General features: G+C 49.6%; 1 protein-coding gene across 8 annotated transcripts in view; it reads left to right on the forward strand.

The window, feature by feature from the left end:
* Positions 1-20,793, forward strand: part of DLGAP1 (DLG associated protein 1) — a 2,039,252-nt gene that overhangs the window by 1,998,518 nt on the left and 19,941 nt on the right. For all 8 annotated transcript variants that reach the window (XM_069620841.1, XM_069620846.1, XM_069620840.1 and 5 more), the window contains one exon: positions 17,671-17,823. In XM_069620841.1, coding sequence (XP_069476942.1) covers positions 17,671-17,823 — 153 coding nt within the window. The remainder of the gene's footprint in view (positions 1-17,670; positions 17,824-20,793) is intronic.

Genomic DNA, 20,793 nt, shown 5'->3' on the forward strand with positions numbered 1-20,793 from the left:
AATAAAGTGGACTGTACAGAATAAACTGCGCATGCCCCAGCTCTAACATGCAGACTAGAGGCACCATAGGGTCTTTTAAATGCCAGGTTCACCTTCCGAACGCATTGATAAGCTGTAACTGGATACTTTGGCTCATTAGTTTCCCCTGCAGTCCTAGCAACCATTGTTTACACTTTTACCCATGTTAGAAATGTCACATCAAAATTTGCCAATGGATACCTCTTAGCCAGATAATGCAAATCAGGATGTATCCAACTCTGTCCATTCTTGCATTATAGTCTTTTATACAGGGGTGTTGCTAGGTCTGGAAAAGAACCAGGGCTATTCTAATGTCAGGACTGTCAGGACTGGGGGCTAGCTAGCGTTTTGGTTGTAACCCTGAGCTTCTATTCGGGGCAGGGCTCAAGTTGAGGGTACACGCGGGTGGACGGAGTCCCCCCACTTTTTTTTCAGAGGGTGGACTCAGTCCCCCCACCTAAAATGAGAAACATTTAATGTCTTCTTTGAAGACATTTAAGGTCTTCTTTGAACTTATGAATTAAAGCCGACTTTGGGGATGGAACCTCAGTCGACAGGTTTGCAGGCTGGACACTTCACCACTGCACCATGTAAGGTGTGAAAAAGAGTGAACAACTAAAGGTGAAATGTCCCATTTCGGTACTGCAAGTTCCAGGGAAAACATTGGTGTTGGTTCTTAGGGCCTGATCACGACCTCGGCGGTAACCCTTAAATCTGGCGGTAGCGCTATTACCGCCGGATTTAAGGGTCCGCCGAATCAGGGCTTCGGCGGATTTCGTCCCAGCTCTTGGCTGGGGGGAAATCCGCTGAAAATTCGTGCTATTACCGCCGGCGGGAAATCCGCCGGCGGTAAGATCGCAAATTTTCCCCATTGAGCCCAATGGGGCATTCCCGAATGGGCTCAGTGGGGAATGGGGACTTCCAAGTCCGCCCAACTCGTGATCCCGCGCTATTCGCGCCGGGGGCTATGGCGGTCGCGCTAATAGCCCCCGCGCTAATAGCGTTACCGCCGAGGTCGTGATCAGGCCCATTGAGTTTAAAACATGCACAATTTTTAACGTTTTCAGAAACACTATTAGAAGAAAATATCCTCTCTTAGTTTTGTGTGTGTTGATTTTATGAAAGGCAAATGCTATTCGTCCTCTGCAATGTTGGTGGTTATGCAAAGCCAATGTAATGAAATGTGCATATTTGACCGTGATATACTAATTTCTGGTGACGTCACATCCCATTGCGTTTGTTGATGAGTCCCCCCACTTTTATTTTTAGGACTTGACCCCTGATTCGGGACTACAATCAAAAGACCTTTGGGCTGTAGCCCCCTTAGCTCCCCCCTAGCAACGCCTCTGCAGGCTTATATAGATGAATTTCTGAACGTATAGTGTGCAGAAACGCTGGCAATTTGCCAGGCACCAATGAGATAGTGGTTCAAGAAATTCTCATGTTTTTCTCATAAGGACACTATACTGTATCCTGACTCCTCTTTGCAGAAATTGTCCCTGCAAATCCTCCTCCTCCTCATTGTTACGTCTTGAGGGGATTGTGCGCATGCGCAAGCCTTTTTCTGGCCGCGCATGCGCGTTCGGAATAAAGATGGTCCGTGCGACAGTTGCCGCCTGGACCCTGGAACGTACGGACGTGTGATTACTGGTGTCAGTGTATGCATGTGTGTATGTGCGAGTACAGGGCGGCCCGAGGCACGGGTGCGCCCATCACACTCATCATATGGGCAGGCTCCCGAGTGCACACAGAGGATTCACTAGACTGGGGACTTTCTGTGTACTGTGAATCATGGTGGCAAGCCTTCCTTCATCCCACTGTGAAAGGTTGGATTGTTTAGGAACAGGTTCCTGACAGGAGGCCTCCTCTGAGAAACAACCTGGATCCTTGGGTGAAGCTCGTTTTCTCTTCCGGGTACACATTATAACCGCGTCTGGCATTGTGCCCCTTTCTGCATGAACGTTGGGACAAGGTGGGATTTTCTTTCATTTAACTTCCACTAGCAGGAAGCAGGAGCTCCCCCCGCCCCACACACACATCTAGGATTCACCAAGACCTTGCATGAGTTGCTAAGCAGTCCCACAGCATAGCTCTACCAGTACGTGGACACTAAAGGTCAATCACAGGCTGAGCCTGGCCCTGGAAAGATGTTCTGTCCTAATAGCTGTGAGGAAACGCACACTTGGAAAAGCGCAGGGAACATTCCCCTCCGGTTCCAAACAAGGAAAACACCTGGACAGGCATTGACTCCTGGAGCATGTTGACAGTCGTCAATGAACATAGAATTCAAATAAAAACAGAAAAAAGAAAATGTTGCTCGTCTTTTGTGTGGACCACAGGCATCTGACCAGAAGGACAAGTAAATGAACAGCCGGTTCCAGAGGGGTGGTCCGTTAGTTTTAGGAGTGTCAGATCCTTTTCCTTGAGGAGAAATGGGGGGTCTTTCGTAGCAGCGGAGCTCCTGAAGGAAACTCTGGGACGCATATGATTGAATTCAGCACCTTTGACAAGCATTCCATTAAGCAGAGTCACACAAACATCGGAAATTATAGGGAAAACAATAGGGACACGAAAAACAGAAGTACTCGAAAGTTCAAAGGAATCTAGTAACAGCACCCATTATCGTCTAGAGACAAATTGGAAGCATGTGCCAGGCTAAAGGGAGTCGAGTTAAACATTAACAAACTCTTGAAACCAAAGCGAGTTAAGTTTATGTTTTTATATACTTATGTTCACATTAAAGGGACTCTGTTACTGAGTGGGATTTAGCTAGCGGTATTAAACAGTTTAAGCTTAAAAGCATGAAGAGAAAAACGTACTTTAAGGTTCGCCTTACTGAAGCCCCGATTTTGATGGGGGCCATGTGCTGCAACTGTTCTGCCAAAAACATGCATTTCTTGGCAAAAGGTCAGGGGACTCATTTCACTAAAAAGCCTGGGGTAGCGGAAGTGGCATCACACGACCCTTGACCTCTGATGACATCACAGGAAGTGGTGTCATTTGACCCCCACCTCCAAGTGATATCACAGGAAGTGATGTTGGCACACAACCTTTCGCCCCTTGACAAAACAGGAAGTGGCATCCCACAGCAATGTTCTTCAGTCCATTACGAAAAATATGTTTACGATATCACTGTAATATGATATACATTTAATACAAGAATGGATCACCATACTTAGCATTAGAGGGTGTTGCAAAGCCGTGGCGTCAGAAGGAAGGGCTTGTGAACTGTAGAAGTGCCTCCTACAGGAAAGCAAGACTCTACAACTGTTCACCTTCAAATCCACCCCACAATGTCCAACAGATGCACGAAATCTCCTCCCTGCCAGCAGCTGGTGTTTGATTTCATACCAGCGTGACAAAAACAGAGCGAAGCCCATGAGCGCCACGGGAAGATAGCGCCTGCAGGTGAGAGGGTTCAGCATGGACACATTCACGCTAGCTCGCCCTGTGTGACTGGCACAAGGCGCTCTGCTTCTGGAGTCGGTAGTAGCCCCTCTGTGGTTCTCGACAGTACTAGTCCTGCAGGGGCTTCTGCAGACAGGAACAGCCCTCTCCCTGGGGACTTAAGCACAGAGCTGCCAGTGCCCACCAGGGACCAAGTCATGCCAATGTCTCCAGATACAGGAGCAGGCCTGTCAGGGCCCTTGCAGGCACACGCTGCATTGCCAGTGCCACAATGGACTACCACCGTCCTGGTAGTGCCTCTACACAAAAACAATATTTTCAGTGCACTAGAACGAGGAGCGCGCCTGTCCATGCTTCCAGAGGAAGACGTCCATGGACCAAAGCGAGCGACGCCATTTCCCACTAACTTCGCCCAGTGGCATAACGGAAAAACAGGTTACCCCTTAACAAATATGCCCTTCAGTTTCTACTCCAGGGCAGCTGGCGGCCACTTGCCCTCCGCTTATTTACTAGCTGTTATCGTCCGCTTTCTGCATCAAAACCCCCATCTATAAAAATATTATATATACTATTTCTTTTTTCCCACTTTTTTCCTGATTCCTGTTATGTATCTTTTAGATACGATTAACCGTTTCGCCTTTTCACTGTTACTGTGTTTAAATTTGTATTTACATTTGTGAAAGTGAATTTGTGAACTATACCACACATAAAACACACACAGACACTCTCATACATTACCCAATAAAAGATGACGGGAAATATAGTTCGCAGTGTCTAAAATTGGCAACAGCTGTAAATGCTCCGAGTGAAAATGACACCACAGTGTTCCTTCCGGGGCAAGTTGGAAGAATGAACGCGCACTGGGAATGGACACACGCCATATTGTAAAGTTACTGCAACGTTGCAAGTGTTTAAAAAAAGATGTATCTTCCAGTGAACACATACTTCCTAGAAATGAAAGTGATGCATTTTACCTGCTAGGTGACCTGCTTCCTATTGCCCCAGCTTTGGTTTTCTTTCCAAAGTAATCGCTGTCAAAAGGTCAAACGGAGACATATCCGTGTTATGCAGAAAAGAGACCATTAGAGAAGAAACGAACGATGGACCGAGGCTTGGCAGGTCGTTTAGGGCGAATACACCTTTATTTGAAATTGTTGCGTAGTGGTGTGGCCCGCCCCCGGGTCACCGGGGCGGGCCACGCAGATGTCGGGGAAACCCGTCAGGGCTCGTGGAACAGCATTCATGCCGTTTTCAGGTTGTAGGGATCCCCCTGCACGCTCCAGTTCACCGGAGCAAACCATGGCGGGTGGTGGCACCCAACCGGATCCCGCCCCGGCTCCGGGGGCACCCAGGCCATGATCACATGGCAGGATCAAACCAAGGGGGACGGAGTTGCCCGGCAGGGTCGCCGTCCCAATGCTGGGCGACGTGGCAAGTTCCCTCGGCATACTGTGTCGCACCAGCAGGGTGCACCAACAAAGACACAGGAGTTAGCAGTGGTGGATCGACTGACGAGCCAGAAGCGGCTCGTCCTCTTTATTTCTTTGGTCACATGGTTACCCCCATGTGACCATGACACACACTTGGGAGGTACCATGTCCCCCGGAAGGGGTGACATACAACACTCCTCCTTTTTCATAACAAAACGAACTCCAAAATCACAACACAATACACACAGTGATGTTAACACTAAGTCCTACTAGTTTCCACACCCTTTATTAACCTGGGTGAGTGGGCCTTGCCCCACTGACGCATCACTTTAATACAACAACCCACCAACACATAAACACAGTTACCCTCAACACTTGGGCTGGACCAACTTCGGTCTGCAGACTCCCAGCCCCTGTATGTCCACTGCAGGGTTCACAGGGTGCCAGTCCAATCTCTGCTGAGGTATCTCCAAGGCCGCCAAGAGTTCATGGGCTGGTAAAGCCGCACCTGGGAGAACCAGGGACCACATTGGCCCAGTTCATTGCTGGTTGGCGAACCCTGTGGCAGGATGCTGTTGGTGGCCAGATGATTGCATTGTTCAGGAGCTGGGAAAACCGCACCTGGGGCGCCAGGGGCCACATCGGCCTTGTCTCCATAGATGGTGTAGGCTCGCCGTTGCAGGGTACCAGTGGCGGGATGACAAACCACTCCTTTCACTCAGGGGCTGCTGACAGGGAGACACTGATGACAGGATGGAGGGCGCACAAGCACTCACCAAAGATGCAACCCTCACAGTGATCACTCCTGGTGAAATCGAGGAACCCCACGAGGCGTGGGCTGATGTCCTGCGCCAGTCATATAGCCCCCTTCCCTCCTGCGGTGGGGGCAACTGTGCCATCCGGCTTCCTTCCTCTTAATGGCCACTGCTCTGCCCCACGGCCAGCCTGCTCTGGCCTTCTAGGGCCCCCCATTTGGTGATGGCCACACCCCCCACTGGTGGCAGGTGGAGGACGCGCTGCGGGGATCAGCGTTTTCGTTGACCCCCTTTTCTTGATGGGGTGGGAACCTGCAGCACCCCTGTATGACTTGGGAACTGTGGGTTCCTCCAGGGATCATGGCCCAATTTGGCAGCAGTTTGGCAAGTTAGCATTGCACCCTGCCACGAGGTGCTTGATGGCCACGCCCCTTCGCTATGTCTTCTCCTTCCCTGCGGGCCTGGGAGACTGCAGGGCCCCTCCTGTCATGCCCGTTTTTTTTTTCCCTCCTGTTCTCTTGTCAGTCCTTTCACCCTGGCAGACCCGGGTCGTTAGTGGGCCCTGCCCCTCATGTTGCGGCAAAGTTCTTCGATCTGTCACTGCCGGGCCCAGGCATTGGGAGGCCACGCCCCCACTTTTCGGGTCGCTCTATACCACTGCCCCTCTTTTTTTTTCTCTCGCACCGTGTCAGGGCAACATCGTGGACACAACCTGGCCAGCCTGGGTTTTAGTGGGCCATGCCCCTTGTTTTATCACCACTCCAGACCGGAGCGGTCTTCCTTTCATTCGTTTCATGCGGGCCCAGGCGTTGAGGGCCTGCCCTGCATCAGGGCTCCTCATTAGGCTCCCTTCTCTCCAGCGGGCACTCGGGGCCAACCGGCAGCACCTCCGTCCCGGAGATGCTGGCTGGCCTCAGCGTTCCTGCGGCAACACCCTCAGGCGTGGCCGATGTCAGGAGCCACTGGGCCACCTTAGCTGTTCAGCACCCCCCCTTTTGGAACCGGCAGCAGTTCTTCTTTGTTCAGCATCAGCCGCCGCCACCTGTCATGACCCACAGAACACGCCCATTCTGGACTTCCTGGTCCTTGTCACGGCGGGGCTTGCATTCATTGTTTCTCCCAACATGGCCGTATCACATGACACGCCTCGCACCATCCTTCACGGCGGACGTAGTACGTCCCATAAATATGCCTCGGCCCCGCGCGTCTCAATGCTATTGCGAAGTAGCGACCAGACGTGTGCTCCGTAGCTCGCGGTATTGTTTCCCTTGCGTCTTCCACCCTAACCCAATTCTAGTCCCTTTCCTTCCTTTCTTGATTCCTGGACTCGCTGCTAGTTGCGCACCCTGTTTATTTCCCGGATTCCTGGATCCCTGCATCCTGGTGCTTGAACGCACGCTGGAGTCGGAAGAGACTCGTGCAGCCTTATTCAAAACTCGATTAGTACGCAAGAAGGCATCAATCAAGAAATCCAGCAAAGATCAAACTCAGGTGAGAAGGGGGGAACTCCTTGACAGTTTGCGACGCCAACCGACCGAACTCGATATGGACATGGAAGCGGCCGTCCAGGACCTGATGCGTGGCATGCAAGAGCTATCAACCGAGGTGCAGAATCTAAAGGCGGAAAACGCCGCTCTCAAACAACTAGTTCTATCCCGTGATTCTGCCACAAAAGAAAGTCTATTGCTGGGCGGTATAGTGGACAAATACGATGGCTCAGCAAAAACCCTTCGAGGATTCCTGGATTCATGTTTGGTTCACTTTACGTTTAAGCCCTACTACTTTTCAACTCCCAGGGCTAAAGTGGGCTTCATAATTTCCCACCTTTCAGGAAACGCCTTTACCTGGGCCACACCCCTCGTTAATTCCGGCGACGTTCTTCTAGATGACTATGATGGCTTCATACAAGCCCTTAAGACCATGTTTGACCATCCAGAACAGGTCTATAGTGCCCAGGAATGCCTGTTAGACTTTCAGCAAGGATCCCAGGATATGCTCACTTATGTTACCCGATTCAAACAATTGGTTAAGGAAGCTGATTGGTCCCCGGAGGCGAGTTTTACTCTTTTCAGGAGAAGACTGAATGAGGAGATTAAGGACGAGTTGGCCAGAGTGGCTCGCCCAAACTCATTCCAGGCACTAATGGACCTTGCCATGCAAATAGATTTTCGTATCCAGGAAAGGAAGGCAGAGAAGAAGAAATACAGAGCTAATCCTCCGAAGCCGTCTTTTGAGAGTACCACCAAGGCGGACACAAACCAAGGCTCAATCTCTGAACCAGAACCCATGCAGATAGGAGCCTTCCATGGACCTATATCCCTGCAAGAAAGAATGAGAAGGATTCATACGGGGTTGTGCATGTATTGTGCCTCAGACAAACACCTGGTTAGGGAGTGTCCTCTAGCCCCTCCTCGGCGTTCGGGAAACGCCAGCTCCCGATCCTAGATGGAGCAGAACTTCGGGAGAGAGATGTTTGCTCCACATCAATTCATCCTTGAACTCTCCTGGACAAAACAATTTGGTGATACTACAGGCCTTCCTGTCGCCCTCCAAGAATAAGACCTATCCCTTTCTGGCCTTGGTGGACTGCGGAGCTATGGGAATTTTCATTGATCAAGACTGGGTTGTTAGTCATCATATTCCGTACGAGACACGAAGCACCATGCAGCCGGTGGAAGCAATCGACGGAAGACCCCTCTCTTCAGGACCCATAAGCCTGCAGACAAAAGAGATCCAACTTTCCATAAACCATCACCAAGAGCGGATTACATTCATCATTAAGTCAGCCCATTACCCCATGGTATTGGGTATGCCCTGGTTACAGAAGCACAATCCGTATATCAATTGGACAGCAGGATCACTATTCCTAGGCTCAGAGTTTTGTATGTCCCACTGTCTAATCCTGGATCCCTCCTCAACACCCCCTAAAGAACCACCGAGAGACCATATGGTTTCCAATATCATACAAGTCCCAGAGGCCTATCAGGGATATGCTGATGTATTTTCAACTGCCATAGTCCAGGCCTTAGCCCCACACAGACCTGAAGACTGTGCCATAGATACAGATCCCTCAGCAGTGATTCCTTTTGGCAGAATGTTCATTATTTCTGAACCAGAGAAAAAGGCCCTCAGAGAATACCTGGATACCAACCTTGAAAACGGCACCATAAGACCCTCAAAATCTCCAGCGGATGCTTCATTGTTCTTTGTTCCCAAGAAGGACACCAAGGAACTCAGACCTTGCCTCGACTATCGTGGCTTAAATCAATGCACCCTCAAAGATCGGTACCCACTGCCCCTAATCTCGGATATCCTGGAAGCTGTGAGAGGTGCCATAATATTCACAAAGTTGGATCTCCAGGGTGCCTATCATTTGATCCGTGTCCGGGAAGGAGACGAATGGAAAACAGCCTTTAGAACACCCTTTGGTCACTATGAATATCTAGTCATGCCCTTTGGACTAGCTAATGCCACTGCAGTTTTTCAACGTTTTATGGATAGGGTGTTTTCTGACATGTTATTCCTTTTTGTCATTGTCTATCTGGATGACATATTGATCTTTTCCAAGGATCCTCTAAAGCATGAAGAACATGTAAAGGCAGTATTACAACGACTCCGTGAACACAAACTTTTAGCCAAACCCGAAAAATGCTTGTTTCACGTTACTTCTGTTCACTACCTGGGATTCATCCTTAGCCCAGAAGGAATTGGTATGGACCCTTCAAAGGTAAAGGCCATACTGGCATGGCCTGCTCCCACGTCTGTGAAACAAGTTCAATCCTTCCTGGGGCTTGCCAACTTCTTCCAGACGTTCATTTCTACCTTTTCCGAGATCGTTCAGCCGATCGCTGATCTCTTGAAGAAAGACACCCCCTTTATCTGGTCTACACCACAACACAAAGCATTCCAACAATTGAAGACAGAGTTCACTCAAACCCCCATCCTGGCCCAACCAGACATAAATCGACCAGTCCTAGTGCAAACGGATGCCTCTAACTACGCCATAGGAGCAGTCTTGAAACAGGAACTTGAGGATAAACTGGAACACCCCATTGCTTACCTCTCACGAACCCTGGCTCCCAGTGAGACACACTATTCCGTCCTGGAAAAGGAACTGTTAGCCATCCGCCAGGCCTTCACTGAATGGCGACATCTACTTCTGGGTGCTAGATATCCAGTTCAGGTCCGCACGGACCATCGGAATCTTCAAATTCTACAGTCGTTGGAGTGCAGGAACAGTCGTCAGGTGCGTTGGGCCTACTTCTTTGCCCAGTACCAATTTCAAATCACTCATGTCCCGGGATCACAAAACATGATTGCTGACGCCTTATCTCGACATCCTGGCTATGTAACTACTGAAGACAAGGCCTATCCTAAGATGTTTGCCCGATCTTTGTAGCTCAAGCAGTCAACCTCCTGGAAGAAATTTGAGTGCAAACCCAATCCTCTGACCTCTGGAAGGATATTTCAAGAAAGAATTCATGGAACCTAAGACTTAAGGAAGGATACTTATTCAAGGACAATGCACTGGTCATTCCTACACCGAAATTACAACAAAGAATGATAAACCTCTGTCATGATACCCTTCACTCCGGACATCGTGGCATAACCAGCACCCTCCGTCTTATACAAAGACAGTTTTGGTGGCCTGGAATGAAGACCGACATACAGCAGTACATCAAAGCTTGTGTTGTCTGCAGTCAAAACAAACATGATAACAAGAGACCGGTGGGTCTTCTAATGCAACCATCGCTGCCAACAAAGCTATGGGAATTCATTGCTACAGACTTCATTGTGGAATTACCACCTTCCCGAGGGTACACGACCATCATGGTTACCGTAGACTTGTTCACTCATATGGCTCATTTTACACCCCTGTGTAAGCTACCATCCTCGTCCAAGCTTGCTGGAATCTTCCTGGAACACATATTCCGTTTACATGGACTCCCTTCCAAGATCATATCTGATCGAGGACCTCAATACATCTCTCAATTCTGGAAACATCTCTGTCGAATTTTGGGAATCCAACGCGCCCTCTCGTCTGGTTATCATCCCCAAACCAATGGGGCCACAGAACGTACTAATCAGACCCTGAACAGTATCTTCGATTTTTCGCCACCAAGGTTCAGGATGACTGGTTGCTCCTGATACCCATGGCTGAATTCGCCTACAACAATTCTGACCATTCAGCACTTAAGACCAGCCCCTTTTACTGTAGCCAAGGTTTCCATCCATCGGTTCTACCCTCTGTTCTCCCTCATCCTACACTAGTACCTACTGTCGACTCATGGATAGAAACCCTCATCAATGTTCACCAGGAGGCCAAAGAAAACTTAGAGAGGGCCAGAACACAGACAAAGAGGTATGCGGATTTAAAAAGGAGACCAGGTTCTTCTTATGCAATGGGTGATCAAGTCTGGTTGTCTTCGAAATTACTACCCCGGCATCTGCAGCCAAACAAGTTGGCCCCTCGGTACTATGGTCCATTTCCCATCAAGGAAATTATCAATCCAGTTTCATACCGGATTAGACTACCAGACTCTTCGAAGAGAATTCACCCAGTATTCCACACATCCTTATTAAAACCCTACAACCAATCCTCCCGGAAATCCTGCCGACCTCCTCCTCTACTGGTCGACAACCAATTGGAGTATGAAGTATCCCGAATATGTGATTCCAGGTATAAACGGGGTCAGCTTCAATACCTGGTGGAATGGAAAGGATATCCTCCTAGTGAAAGAACCTGGGAACCACTTTCTAATCTCAAGGCCCCTCGACTACTCAGAAGATTTCATCTTATACACCCGGGCAAACCTGGTGGAACAGGTTTTCGGAGGAGGCATGCTGTCATGACCCACAGAACACGCCCCTTCTGTACTTCCTGGTCCGGTCACGGCGGGGCTTGCATTAATTGTTTCTCCCAACATGGCCGCATTACGTGACACGCCTCGCACCAGCCTTCACAGCGGATGTAGTACGTCCCATAAATATGCCACGCCCCCGCGGCCCCGCGCGTCTCAATGCTATTGTGAAGTAGCGACCAGACGTGTGCTCCGTAGCTCGCGGTATTGTTTCCCTTGCTTCTTCCACCCTAACCCAATTCTAGTCCCTTTCCTTCCTTTCTTGATTCCTGGACTCACGTGCTAGTTGCGCACCCTGTTTATTTCCCGGATTCCTGGATCCCTGCATCCCGGTACTTGAACGCACGCTGGAGTCGGAAGAGACTCATGCAGCCTTATTGAAGATTCGATCAGTACGCAAGAAGGCATCGATCAAGAAATCCAGCAAAGATCGAACTCAGGTGAGAAGGGGGGAACTTCTTGACACCACCCCTTTTGCCAGCAGCCGACGCTGCTCTCCTTGCGGCCCCACGGACGGGCATGCCCGCACCGTCCCTGGCTGCATGAGCACCCCCAGTGATAAGGACCGTGGCCGGGGCAGCGCAAGCAGCCCTTCATCCGCATCCTGTTCGGAGTTTGCAGCTGCTCTCCATGCGGCGGGCCCGATCACTCCTGGCCACGCCTCCCTTGCCGTGCGGTCGGGGCCGCTCCAACAGCCCATCCACACCACGGCACCCCCGCCGCCATACCACCAGCAGCCACTGCCACACACCTTCCTGTGGTTACTAGGTGGCCCGTGCCCATGGGCAGCATGGGCCCTGGGCCACCCGCAGAGCCGCCTCCTCACACGTGGCTCCTTTGACACGCGGCTGCGGCCACAACCTGAATGGGCTTCCAGCAGCCCGTACGTATCCACGCACGGGGCCCGTGTCCCATCCTCATTGCCATTGTTGTGGGGCTCCTGGAACAACATTCATGCCGTTCTCAGGTTGCAGAGATCACCCTGCGCGCTCCGGATCACTGGAGCAAACCATGGCGGCTGGGCACCCAACTGGATCCCGCCCCCGCTCTGGGGGCACCCAGGCCGGGGAGGGAAATGCAGGCCATGATCACATGGCAGGATCAAACCAAGAGGGACGGAGCTGCCCGGCAGGGTCGCCGTCCCAATGCTGGGCCACGTGGCAAGGCCCTCGGCATACTGTTTCGCACCAGCAGGGTGCACCAACAAAGACACAGGAGTCAGCAGTGGTGGATCGACTGACGAGCCGGAAGCGGCTCGTCCTCTTTATTTCTTTGGTCACGTGGTTACCCCCATGTGACCATGACACACACTTGGGAGGTACCATGTCCCCCGGAAGGGGTGACATGCAACACGTAGCACTGAAACATTCAAAGCCAGCGTTTCATTTATGTGGAAAGAGCAGCGTACACAGTTGGAAATGCAGCACACTCTACTTTTGCCACCTCGAGATACCATCGAGCAACGCCACCACTGTTCATGTGCAGCCACAGACCATCTGGTCTCGATGCATGTAACCCTCGTGTGGACGGCGCCCAACATGCAAGTTCAAGCAATAAGCCATGATTTAGATAATCACTCACCACAAAGCAATGTCCGCTCACCTCTCTCCCAAGCAATACCCAGTCCACGCAGTTTGCGTTTTAAAATTTAAGCTGTTGATTTTAGTTCCAGAAAATGAATATGTTATTTTAATATTATTTGCAGTTTGTCTATGCAACCGGGCAGAGATTGTAATCTCAAGGACTCTTGCAAAAAGAGAAGGTGGGTGCCAGAATAGCCATAACATATATGCCAAAACGATTGCATTCTAGTACAATGCAGGGTAACAGGGCCGGCCCTTGCGGCAGCAGTGCCCTGGGTGAATTGGCGCCTGCGCGCCCCTGGTCAACAGGCGGAGGGGCGGGGGCCGGATGCACCACATTTTCTCTCTATCCCCCCACTCCGGCGCCTCGCAGGGAGCTAATCACTGGAATAGGATGCTCATGCTAATGCATGAGCGCTCTATTCCAATGCAAACCGCCTCGCTCCCGCGTCAGAGCGAGGAGGCAATCACGTGAATAGCCCTATTGTTATTACATGGGACCCCGCCGCAGCCTTCTCCCACTACGGCAGCTCGGGGGAGCCCTTCAAAGACACCCCCGAGCTGGTGTGGCGGGCGCTAATTGCACCCTGGGGAGCATGGCACCCCAGGCGGTCGCCCGGCACGCCCTGACCTGAGGGTGGCCCTGCAGGGGAACATACACAACAATCGGAGGGCAGAAAAGCAGTTTATGTTAAAGCCGCTTTGAACCGGCCACAGGCACACAGTTTTATTTTCTAAAATGTACCTTTCCAATTCCATTTGGTTTTGATGTTGTTCCCTCCAGTCGAGGTCCGGGAACGGCTTCCTGTATTGGGCAGAATTCATGCACCAGTGTGCGTGCCCGCCGCTTAGACTACTCCTGCCTTTCCTATTCCCGCCCACTCAAGTCACAATTGTGATGTGAAATCCTACAAGTCACATGATTAGACTGACCTGCACGGGCATCAGGGGGGCGCATGCGCACCTGGATGCTGGGTGGGCCGAGGAGTGTGGGGGGGGCAGCCGGCACCCCCCTTGCCACCCCTTTAGATCTGCAACTGAAACCACAAGTTTGTTGGAGCTTCCATTTGAAAAAATAAAATATTTTTTTAATATATGGGAGGGGTCGCAAGGGTTGCCGCCGCGACTGCAGAGGTCGAGGCTGTGACTCCTGGTGACCCCTAAATGACATCCCTGCAAAAGGTATAAGGCCCGCATCGGTCCCTGTGAGGGTGCAGGGCACAGCTGGAAACCCAGCTGGACAACGGAATGTGTGATCTTTTCACTTTTGATCTCATTAGTAGCTTCTTAGAATCATTCGGTCAGGCAGTTGCCACAGAACGGCTGGTTTCCTCAGTGGACTTGAGGGCCTGTCCATTTGCATCACTGTGTGATGCTGTATGGAGGAGTGGAGTGAACTCAGGGGTGGCGAACCCCCAATCAGTTTCCATTGGCCCTGGTTTATCAGCTACTGGGGTTTGGTTTTGGCATAACAACTGCCTCTCTCGTTCAAACACTCTTGGGTAGCCTCCTCTTCCAGCAGGCCGTTTACCAGAATGTCTGCAAGGAGTAGCCATCTCCTCCGGGGATTCAAAAAGTACCACACCATTCCCTAATCGGCTAAGTTTTATACAGGCCATGACCATTTCTCTTGTGCCACACTCTTATTTTCTTTTACCTGAAATGTATAAAGCTCATTATACATCACCCGAATGGTAACTCGCCACTAACATAGCCGAGCCATTAGCCAAAAGCAGAAAGTCTTCATATTCAGAGGAAGTGGGGCTTAGCAGAGAGTGTGGAAGAGATACATTTTCAGAGGTTTCCAAAACCACGGGTGATGCCCACCAGGTCGCGTGTGCTCCTGGGCCCGGGCACCCCCTGAGAAAGGCCCTTTGCACTGAAAGTCCCTCTATTTTCAATGGGATGTCCTAAAATGTTGTCAATTGGACCCCTCCCCCCTCCCGACCCGCTGGGAAAATCAAAAGTCTACTCCCCTGATCTCCACTGCCCTGATCTGGAGCAGGAGAGTGTTCCAAAGGGCGACCTCACAAAAGTATGTTTTTTATTGTTGGGGTCAACCTCAAGATCAGCTTCCCCATTCCATACCCTGGCCCGCAGGAAGGGGCATATTCCCTGAGTTTGCTTGGGAGAAAGACTGTTGTAGTAAAAGTCTCTGTGGCTCATATACACGGCCTTAACCCCATTCTCCGCTCAGCTGCTAGATAATGCAATTGAATCAGTGCAGCTGGCACCTGATCCGAGAGCTTCAGTTTTCGGGCAAGATGGGCTGCCGCATTCTGTGCCCTCTGAAGGTGGTTAATGTGCTATTTAGGGATCCCAGAAAGTTGACATTAGAGTAACGCGCTCCATTGCTTCTCGAAGCTAGGTCTGCTCTCAATAAATACCATAATAATGATAATATTAATATATATATATTAATATAATTATATGAATAATAATATTAATATTAATGTTAATATTAATAATAATAATAATAAGAAGAAGAAGAAGAAGAAGAATCGAAATGGAACATGATTATGGCTGGAGTTGTTAGTACTTTGCCCGGAAAGGTAAGGTAAAGACAAATTAACCCAAGTGATTTTAGAGTCAAAGTGCGCTTTCCACTACAATAGCCACCTGAGGCACCATGGTCAGAATGTTAAGATTTATTAATAATGGGTGGCAATTGGGGATGTGAATATGCTCGGAGGGCCAGTGGTCTAAAGGCCAGGTGCCTGCAGGCTTGAGTGCCCGCAGAATCTCTGTTTTGCTTGAGTTCATCTTTAAACTCTTCTTTTGCAACCAAGGCAGCTAATGAAGGCGTGGCCAATGTTCCATTGCAAAGATCAGCGGAGGGTCTTCGGCGCAGGCGTAGGCTGTAACATTATACAATCTAATTAGTTTGATTAGCACGGTTAAATCGATATTGCAACGCTACTCTTGTTCACTGACATAACCTTTCTATTGGTCCAGTCCGCACATTTCTCTCTACTTTACTCCTTTCCCGCCCCCTTTCCCTTGTGCTGCCAGTAATCATTGCACGGCCTCATGCCACTCACCCCGCTTCTCCTTTTCTCCTGCTTTCTCCATCCATCTTCACTTCTGTCACCCTGCCTCCCCCCACTACAGTTTTACTTTACTTTACAACATTTGTTGAGCGCACTGTGTACCCTCGGGTATAAAGGCGCTAACAGGTACACAGACATATAACATTTAAGGTCGAAACCAGAGGGACAGGTGTAAATGCAATTATCGGAACAGATGAGTTTTTAACGCTTTCTTAAAGACGGGTAAAGTACCAATGAGTCTTAACTCTTTGGGTAAGTTGTTCCAGAGTTTAGGAGCCGATGCGAAGAAAGCCCCCGTCTCGGCTTTGACGGTTCTGCATCTGGGCTGAATGAGCAGGTTTTGGCCAGGCTACAGGCATTGATCACTACAATCCGAGGGTTCTGGGTCGTCACTTGAGAATAGAAAGCAATCCTTATGCTTGCAACCAGTGGCACAACACTATTGAGCAGATCAGGCTTTAGCCCTCCCCGCCCCTCTGAAAATGTTGGACTACGTTAACTCGACTTGGCTGACCTACAGAGCCGAGGCCGGACAGAACAGGACACAGATGTTAAACGGCACCCGGGTTCTAGGTTAACAAAGACCTTGCAATTACAAATGTAAAGCATTTCATTGTTAGCACCTGCATTCATATGCATACATTTTTAGGCAATTGAAATCGTGATGTGGGGTTACTACTTGCATGCCAGGGGGGTGATTGGAAGGGGAGGGGTGAAGACAGCTAATTGTCACAGCAGTTCTTAAGGGCGTGGTTTCAGACATGAAGGAGTTACCTGCTTGTACATTGTGTCTTCACCAGAATAGTCTCATTAGAATGCGTAAAGAAGTTAGATGCCCCCAGACTAGTATGTTTGCCCCTCACCCACAGTCTCTGAAGTTAGTGCCTTTCCCAACATTTGGAGGGTTAGCACCACCAAAATGTTAGCCTATGTGCACCCCTGCATGTGGAATGCTTTTCAAACTCTACGATCTAACCAGATACAATTATGCTGTAATACTTTGTTTGTATCTGCTCGCAGCCACTGTTTGCTAATATGCTTCATTCTCGAGTTTTAATAAAGCTAGTTTAAAAAAACAGTGGCCTGCTGCCTGGTTTAAGAAAATACGATGTCCTTTGTGATTTCTTTGAGGCCTTCTATATTTGTTACCGAAAATTAAATAACGAATAACATGTTTACATAAACTTAAATACCAATAAAATACCGAATGTATATTGAATATATATATGGGGGTGGGATATTGGATTAAAAAGGGTGCGAAGCGGGTTTGGGTGGTGTTATAATCATTGTAAAAAGAGGAGTTTATGGGGGGACAAAATAAAAAAATAAAAAATACATCGGTATTTTTTCGATAATAAAGTGTCGGTAAAAATGTTTTTGTTGTAACAATTTTTGGTAACAAAACACATGGAACCATGTTTGTGCTATGGCTGCCCCCAAGGTGAGCAGTGGTTCCATTGCATGGTGTGACCTGGATTCACGTTGCAGCAGAGCTCTGGTCAATCCACACATCACACCGAAGGAGCAGACCACACTTTTCATGGCGTGTTCTCCTTAACTTGTAGGATCCCAATGCCCACCCGAGGCCAACGTCGCAGGATCTGGCAGGCTTTTGGGACATGCTGCAGCTCTCCATTGAAAACATCAGTATGAAATTCGACGAACTTCACCAGTTAAAAGCCAACAATTGGAAACAGATGGACCCCCTTGATAATAAGGTATGCTGCTGCACACGTGACAGTCTTTGGGCTGATATTCCTCAACATACATGGCCACATTATCCATTGCATTTGGTGGACTCTAGTCCAGGCGTGGTTTTAACTTTGATATAGAAAAATACTGGAAGAGACCATGCGCCAAAGTTAAGTTTCATAGGTAGGTATCTTTCATGATAGTGCCCTTTTCATGACACGTGTTTCGGCGGTTTGCCTTTATCAAATCTGGTGTTTAATTTTACATTCAGGGACTTGTAGTGCTGTATTTATCATGGGGAAATCCAGAACTACAAGTCCCAGAATGCAAAGTTAAAGCCAGGACTGGACCGACGTCTCCCACATGGAATGGATAATGTTGGAATGTATGCCTCAATGGCAAAGAGTCCACCCCAATGACATGTGTCAGAATGACATGGCTTCTCCGCTACAGTACATTGCCTCCCATGCAGAGATTGGATGCTTAAAAGACAGGGCTGGTTGAAGGTGTTACACACAACACAGGGTCACTTAGCGACTACGCAAGCATGACATTCAAGGATTTGTATACATGCATGTGTGAAATGCGGGAGCCTGATACTAAGGGCCTCATTACGAGTGTGGAGCTATTGGCATTGAGAACACCATCCAACTTAATTACCCTTAACGCAAGTGATAACTAACAATAAGTCACCGCCTCAGTTAGGGGTTTGCTTACTCCCCATTCTGGGGTCACATAGAACGTCATTGGACAGTGGTGGCGGTGCATGCCGAAAGGCGGCCTTTCCTATTCTCGCCACTGAAGATCGAGACTCCCCTCACAAGCAGGCACTGTGTTCGTCCAGGGGTTGCAAGACCCATGATCGGGTGGAATGGTAAAACGGGGGGTATTTGGAAATGCGTGACCTCCATGCTCATAATCGGGCCCTTAAGTCTCTGCTCCTGTGCGGTACCCCGAGTGTGCACTATTCATGCCCTGGGAGCTTGCCATCCATGAGGGGAAAGAAGTCGGCGAGCCATGCTGTGCCACGCTCCATTCCGGAAACCCTGCTGCCTCCTCACCCCCATTCCACTGTCGGCTGACCCCCGGGATTCTGAACTAGCAGGAATGAACCCTGGAGCACATCTGCTTGTCTGGTTTGCAATATACAGTAAGAACGCTGTAGCATACATGCATTATCATTGCTGGCCATTCTGTCTGCCATTCCCATCTGCCACCAGTTCATTGTAAAAGTACAACCACCCTCCCATCACAGCTTCCCACACAGTGCTCACAGAACAGCGGCACCCTTACCAGTCCTGGGACAACCACACTGGTGCTAGGGCAGGTCAAAGGATCCATCCCCACCCACACATTTTATCTCATGTGGCATGGTAATTACAAAGAACCCTTCTAGCATTTATATGACCTTGTGCCAATAATAGCCATTTCCAGGGACCACCAATCTACTAGACTGTGGTTAGAATTTCATGACGTGGACCTGAGGGATCGGTGTGGTGAAAAGTCCTGGAATGGGGTTGAGTACCTATGGGGTCAGTCTGGCCAAGCGGGTCAGGGACCCCTACCACCCACCAGTTCATCCCGATCCAAGTTTGAGGTGATATATGAGCATTTGTGGGGTTCCTGTTCAATGCTCTCAGGCAGGTCGTTTGGTTACAAAAAAGGTGAAGCCGCCTCTTACCTGTAGGAATGCCATGGTCTGTTGAGGTGCTGCCAGGCTAGGTGTTGGGTGCCAATAGTCACTCCCCACTTTGGTCTGCAGGTGAGCAGTCCTGACGGGCATGTAGGGTACTTGCAGGCCTTCCCCATCTGCTCCCTGTGGGAGTGATGGTGCAGTTCTGTCTCTAGACATTCCACCGCAGGCCTCAGGAGGTGTGTCATGCCATGTCTTTGCTGGCTCTTATCATAATCTCTGGCCCGGCTTAATAGTGTCATGGTCCTTGCAGGGAACTGTGCGAGTCCTGAAAAGAAAACTTTATGAAAACATGTGTTCCAGATAGAAAAGTCAGTTCTTCCAGTGTGAGATGGTGCTTGCTGTGGGGGTAAGAGCTGTATGTCAGTGAAGGGTGGTAGGTACAGCCTTTGCCACATGGAGTGATGCAGCAGTGAAGAGCATGGAGGGCGATGTGGGCGATGTGGGGGTGATGTCGATGCTGGGCCCGGTTAGGTGGCGTGATGTACGTTGACAAGCCACGATGGTGTGGGGAATGGAGTGCTCTTGTGTGGCATGGCATGATGTGATGTGGGAGGGAGGTTTGATGTGATGGTGAAATGAGTGATGTTCAGCTGTAGAAGGTGGAATGAAGTGTGCGTGTGGTAATTAGGTGATGTGTGACTTCAGGAATGGTGCATTGCTATTGTGGGAGATGTGCCCCTGTGGAGGGTTAAGTGTGGCTATCGATGTATGACTGTAGAGGGTCACGTGTCTTTGATGTGATGGGTGGTAGCCCTCGGGGACGTGGATTGTGTGTGTAATGTGGCATGATGTGTGTGTGGCTGTGGAGGGTAATGTGCCGCTGCTGATTGATGTTTGGCTGCAGAGTGATGTGTGGCTGCTGAGGCATTGTGGTGTTGTTGTTGTTCTTAGGCACTAGTACCCAGAGGTATAGAAGCCCTCTAGCTAAAATGTTGCAGATTTGAAACGATATCAGGTGGGTGAGGCAGTTACACTGGGTTAGCAGAATGTCAGAATATGAAGGTTGCAATCCTGTTCCTAAACGCTAAAAATATCGTTAATGCCAGCGACGCTTTCTGGTAGAAAGCTCCATTGTCTGGCGGCCACAAGTAGGTTTGAATTTAGGGATATGTATTTTATTTCGCAGACTGGTTTTCAAAGGGTAGCTTGAGGTGTGCTGCATGCGTGAGCGGGTCAGTTTCCGTAAAGAGCTTTGTAAGAATGAAGAGTTGGAGAATGATCCTAGGTTTGACTGGGGGCCAAGGCGCTTCCTCCATCTTGGAGATATATACATAGGTCTCAGGGTGTTGTTTAATATGCA

Source organism: Ambystoma mexicanum, chromosome 5q, assembly GCF_040938575.1.
Source record: "Ambystoma mexicanum isolate Mex_15411 chromosome 5q, UKY_AmexF1_1, whole genome shotgun sequence".
NCBI lineage: Eukaryota > Metazoa > Chordata > Amphibia > Caudata > Ambystomatidae > Ambystoma > Ambystoma mexicanum.